The sequence below is a fragment of the Lissotriton helveticus genome, chromosome 7 (assembly GCF_964261635.1).
Source record: "Lissotriton helveticus chromosome 7, aLisHel1.1, whole genome shotgun sequence".
NCBI lineage: Eukaryota > Metazoa > Chordata > Amphibia > Caudata > Salamandridae > Lissotriton > Lissotriton helveticus.
The window spans coordinates 59,473,476-59,479,645 of NC_136068.1; the positions used below are offsets into that span (position 1 = coordinate 59,473,476).

A 6,170-nucleotide genomic window follows, 5' to 3' on the forward strand; every position below is an offset into this window, starting at 1 on the left:
TGTGGAACCTGTAGACAATAAGCTAGAAACGGTGAGCAGCCCTTGCTTCTTTCTAAAGCATGCGTCAACTCTAATTCTATGTGCAAGGCAAGCATAATAATAGCGGCCTTTATCTGTTCCCAGCTCGATTGCGTGCGTTTAACATACGGCTCAAAGTCAGAGCAGCAGCATTTTTAAAGGTTGAGTTATCTGTAAATATGCTAATATGGTATCTTGGGTGAGACATGCCGTATAGTGTAGGATTCTCACTAGTGGAGCAATTGTGGATTTTAGGAGGCCATATAGAATTCATTTTAATTGCATCATCCTTATTTCAGACTTCATGGGCTTGAAAAGCAGTTCAGAATTTGCTATTTTGAGGACCTATTTCACCATCTACTACTACTACATCTTGAAAAACAAGAAGTATACTTTACTTGGAATTACTATGCTAACTTTTAGGAGCGGGATGCTTGGGCTATAGGGGTATTGGGTGGGGTAGTGTTTTAATACCCAGGTATTGTTTTTCCTAGTTGGAAAAAAATACCCGAGTATTAATTTGTAAGTGGCTGCTCTATCTTGAAAAAAAGAAGTATACCTTACTTGGAATTACTACGCTAACTTTTAGGAGCGGGATGCTTGGAGTATAGGGGTATTGGGTGGGGTAGTGTTTTAATACCCAGGTATTTTTTTTCCTAGTTGGAAAAAAATACCCGAGTATTAATTTGTAAGTGGCTACTCCATATTTATGTGAAAAACAAGAAGTATACTTTACATGAAATTACGACGCTAACTTTTAGGAGCGGGACGCTTCGGGTAAAGGGGTATTGGGTGGGGGAGTGTTTCAATACCCAGGTATTTTTTTTCCTAGTTCGAAAAAAATACCCGAGTATTAATTTGTAAGTGGCTACTCCATATTTATGTGAAAAACAAGAAGTATACTTTACTTGAAATTACTACGCTAACCTTTGGGAGCGGGATGCTTGGGGTATAGGGGTATTGGGTGGGGGAGTGTTTTAATACTCATGTATTAAATACAAATGTTTTAAAAATGTTGTACAATCAATTATTAATAACATCATGCACATTTGATATCTTTGCAAATCAAATAATAAAAACAAACTAAGATTAAATAATGAATTAAGAAAATAAATTAAGATATTTTTCAGTAACAATTTTTATTTATTGAGTAAATATTAAAATATTTTTCAGAGAAAGAGATCAATACATTTTTAATAATGCACAACAAATTTTTATTTTACAATAAAAACATTAGTAAATATTTTCTTAATATGATATATTAATCCATTTGAAGTTTAGTTTAATCGTTATAATAGTCCATTTTAATTTTATAGATACTTCGTAGTCACTAAATATTTCACATTTGATTCTGTAGTCGTTGGTTCCTCTCAGCATGCAATGGCATGAAGACGGGGTCCGGTTAGGTTTTGTTCTTTTTTTACCAAATATATTATAACATTTGGAAGGTACATTTACTGTAAGGAAAGTTCTGTACATTAATTTCAAATTCTGTGGTGAGTATCATTTTTAATTTTTAAGAACTACACTTTGATCCCCATGCAGGTTGCCGTAATATACACACTTTGGAACAATTATTTTCTGACTAATAAATTGTTCAAGAAAGTTATTTTAGATGAACTCAGAAACATTCTTTTATTCATACCTAGCCTAACTTTGTTAATTACATTTTTTTTATAAAAATAAAAGTGTTTCAAATTAAACATATTGATCCAAAATTGATGTGACGTCAGTTTAAAAAATATGTGCTAGTTGGTAAGATAGCAAAAGTAATTTTTATTTGATATTTGGGTCAATTTTGAAAAATGTCAATTATAACTTTTGGGAGATGTGTAAAACAGGCGATCAATTCACATGTTAGAAATTAAGAATATATGCAATACTTTCAAGGTAGTCAGACGTGCCCATTAAAGGAAATTGTTGGAGTTTTGATTGAAGTCTTTCAGTCATCTCTCGGCTACGTCGTGTCACTCGAGGATTTAGCATACCTGGAAGTGACTGAGCCATCCTCATTTCTTGAAAACTTTGTTCTTTTTTTAAAATTTCTAAGAAATGATAAAAGTTTGGATGACTCCTACCTATGGATTTATTAAAAGAGTTATGCCATCCTTCGATGGAATTGTTCGTTTTTGCTCCTCCCTCTAAGCAAGTTAAGTAGCAGTTCCACCACTCAATGGGGAACCTTGGCTTCCTCCTGCTACCTGACCTGCTAAGATTGCCAATCCAGGTTCCCTCAAAATAATTTAAAAGAGGTGCCAATTTCTCTTCATTTGCTATGAAATAATCTGATTGTACAATTGCAGTGTAGAAGTCATCTACAAAATCAGGAGGAACAAAACACAAAGCAGTTAGTTTTTTTAGCTCATATTGTAATTTGCTGTCTGACATATAGGGGTCCATTAGGATGACGGGCGGACTTTGTCCGCCCGTCATCCTACCGGTGTATGGGACCACCCGCCATAAGGGTGGGGGTCCCGTCCTACATATTATGATGCGCCCGCCACAGTGACGGGCGCTGCCCGCATTTGTAGCATTGCAGCGGGCGGTGCTGAAAGCACCGCCCGACACAATGCAAAAAATGCACGTTGTGCATTTCAATGCACAACATGACAGGCACCGCGAGGTGCCTGTCATGTTGTGCATTGAAATGCAGGGGGGTACCGTAGGTGCCCCCCATGTGCACCCCCCATGCCCACGGAGTCCCTGGGGTCCCGCAACGGGCCCCCGCAGGGGGACTCCGCATGCCTTTCCGTGGCGGCATTGCCGCCACGCAAAGGCATTCACAAATGCCTATCCTAATATGGCCGGTGGTGTCTAATAGACACCGCCACCATATAAACCCTTTTCCGCCCCGGCCGCAAGGCGACCGGGGCGGAAAAGCGGCGGACGGTCTTTCCGTCCGCCGCGGCCAAACATGCCATCCTAATATGGCGGGGGGTGTTTTGAGTCAGGATGGCGGGCGGATTGCCCCCGCCAGGCCGGCGGTGGCTACCGCCTGCCTGGCGGGGGCAATCCGCCCGCCATCCTAATGGACCCCATAATCTTCGGCTAAGGATGTTTTCTGTATTTTTCTCCAATACGCCTGGGAAAAGTGAAAAAAACAACCTTGAATTTGGGTGTCTGGATATAGTTTACAAATAGTATTAATCATTTGTATCTCAAAATCAATTATTACTTTCTGAGGACTTTTGTTGAGAGTTTTGGTTTTTATAACTGATAAAAACTCAGTGTAAGTGGAAAATTGCCTGTCAGGCAGCAACCCAAATACTAAGGGAATAGTTGTGTGGTTAATATTGCCATGAATAGTATAAATTTGGTTAAAAGGATGGGGGGTAGATTTAAATGTGCCGTCCATCATCCAAATTTCTGTATTTTCAAGAGTGGCCAAATTACGTGTTGTAGAAAAGATTAGAAGACGTTTTTGAGGATTATCATTATCATGTAAAAGGAAATTTTCATTAGTAAAAGTCACAGTTAGTTCTGGGGGAATGTTAATATCGGAGAAAGTTTGTGGTCTTATTGCATGTGGATTGATGGCCTGTTTTGTTCTTTGAATCATGCGCCTTAAATTGGGAATTGTGGGCATATTACTGGCAACATGCATGGGGATGTTTTGTGCAACTTCCCGTAAAACTGAGCCACAGGGTTCATTGGAGGTGGCTGCCAAAAATGTGATCTGCTGTAGATTTTCCCTTACTTCAATCTCCATTGCAGAGGCAGAGTGGTTATGCTCTGTGGACCTCTCCACTATGTCTCCCAGAGTAACCGCTCTGCCTTTGCAATGTGATGAGAAATATTCTACGCACCTCCAATGACTCCTGGGCTCAGTTAAAAGATCCTTACAGTAAATGTAGCCACCAAATTTTAATAACCTGTTACCCCTCTTAGATTGAATGTAATTTGCTCGGCGACTTGAATTATCTGTTGATGATCCTGTAAATAGAAGAGGATAATAAATGAGTTTTCATTTTTTTAAAACTACTTGTGTTTTTCTGTACAAAAGATTTATGGTATCTAAATAAAATTACTAAAATCAAGATTTTTTCTGTTTTAGAATGGATGCAAGATTTAGTTTAAATAAATCAATAAAAACTGGATTCAGACACTTTAACACAACTGTTTCCACCCATAACCATAACCGCACATGCATTATAACGCATGGGTGGTTACCACTAATAGCCTTTATCACGCATACATTTACTACAAGATACATAGTAAAGGCATGCGTTTTAAAGGAAATTTAAAAAGGGGGGTTGGGGGGGTTCTCCCCCCCAAAAAAAACCAAAAAACTCTTTGTTGTGATGTGAAAGCAATCAGCGTGGTAAGTGGAAATGAAAAGACACTTCCATTTCCTCTTTATGATGTGTAATGGGGGAAAGGGGTATTTAGTAAAAAAATAGAGAGCTGAAGAGGGGGAGCTACAGGTATTTAAAACATTGTCTTTAGGGGCATAGGTCAGCCCCTTCTGTGGGGTGTTTACTGTTCAACTACCCAAAAATATTTTACCTGTTTTCTCCGACAATACAAAGAAAATCATTATAAAGATTTGGTTTTTAAGGTATTTTTGTGGTAACAGTTATGCATGGTAATGGAATACGCGTTATAACTCATGCGTGGAAAAATTAAAAAAGGGAGTTTGGGGGGGTTTCCCCCCAAAAAAGCTTACAAATCTAAAAGGGGGTTGGGGGGGATTCCCCCCCCCCAAATAAAAGGCATATGTTCAGACAGGATGCATAGTAATGTCATACAACAAATTATAATGTGCTACACTATTGACAGTTTTAATATCTGATTAAAAAAAAATAATTATAGATTTGTTTTTCAGAAATGTTTTCGATTGTACCTGAGGCTTGCATTTCTTTGTTCTTCTGTGGTGAAGTTACGTTTGCAATAGTATTGCTATATGTGTTGCTTTCCTTTGTATTCTCTTTTCCAGTCTGTTTGGTTTTTCAGGTCAATGTTGTACACGTAGCTGCAATTACATGTATCAATAATACGATTAGAATAGTTAACATAAAATTATTAGTTAATCTGCAAATTTTAAATTGTTTTTTTTAAGTTTGTTTAACTGTTTCATTATTTTATAATATTACTATAAAAATCCTTAATTTAAAAAAACGGCGTAAGTTGGTTGTTTTATTAGAGGTTTAATTAAAAAGATAAGGTAAATTAAAAGGTTGTTTCATTTATACCTGAATATTGGATGTTTAGTTCTTTCGTGCAACAGATGTTGTAAGCTGTTCTTCCTTTTTCTAGTTTATGGTTTGATGTTAATGATTCTCTTTGAATGAATGAATGAATTTGGGATTTGTATAGCGCATGGCTGCCCGGAAGCGTCCCAGCGCTGTGATTGTAGACCAACTACTGAGGGTAGAGGCTGAGGGGAAGAGAAAAGGTTATTGTGGGAAAAGGTAAGTTTTGAGAAGTTTTCGGAATTTCATATGATTAGGTTCAGACCGGAGTTGGATTGGGAGAGAGTTCCAGAGGGTTGCGGCGACCACCGAGAAACGGCGTCCACCAGTACGAGCTCTTTTAGTTCGGTGGACCTTGGCCAGGTTGCCTTGCGCTGACCGTAAGGGTCTGTTCGGGGTGTATGGGTAGAGCATGGATTTCAGCATTGGAGGTCCTTGGTTTTGCATAGCTCTATGGGTGGTACAAAGGGACTTGAATTTGACCCTTTCGCGTATCGGCAACCAATGCAGTGTCTTAAGGGCAGGTTTGGCTGAAACTCTACGGGGGGTGCCAGTGAGTATCCTTGCAGCGGCATTTTGTGTTCGCTGCAGGACATTGAGCGTGGCTTCAGGGGCACCCAAAAAAAGGGCATTGCAATAGTCCAATCTTGATAATATTAGACCTTGCATAAGCATTTTCTGGGAGGTTGCGGGAAGTAGTGGAAGAATCTTCCTGGTGGATCGAAGTAGACCAACACAGGTGCTAGCTGTTTTTTTGCCTTGTGTTGTCATGGAAAGATTCTGTTCCAGCCAGAAGCCTAGACTTTTGATTTCAGTTTTAGGCTGGGGAATGGGTCCTAGGCATGAAGGCCACATAGCAGTGGGGAGGGATGGTGGTTGGTGTCCTAAGAGCATAAGCTCGGTCTTTGACCCATTGAGCTTGAGCCTTGAGTTAGACATCCAGGCATGTATACCTTCTAG

The 6,170-nt window shown here is 39.2% G+C and overlaps 1 protein-coding gene across 1 annotated transcript; it reads right to left on the reverse strand.

Annotated features, from left to right (window-relative positions):
* Positions 1 to 1,875: 1,875 nt before the first annotated feature.
* On the reverse strand, positions 1,876 to 4,984 carry LOC144766606 (uncharacterized). The gene is made up of 3 exons (XM_078650395.1): positions 4,862 to 4,984; positions 3,060 to 3,951; positions 1,876 to 2,410 (listed from the first exon to the last, which is right to left on the reverse strand). Exons 1-3 carry the CDS (start codon positions 4,872 to 4,874, stop codon positions 1,876 to 1,878), a joined length of 1,440 nt encoding a protein of 479 aa, XP_078506521.1. The 5' UTR covers positions 4,875 to 4,984.
* Positions 4,985 to 6,170: the final 1,186 nt, after the last annotated feature.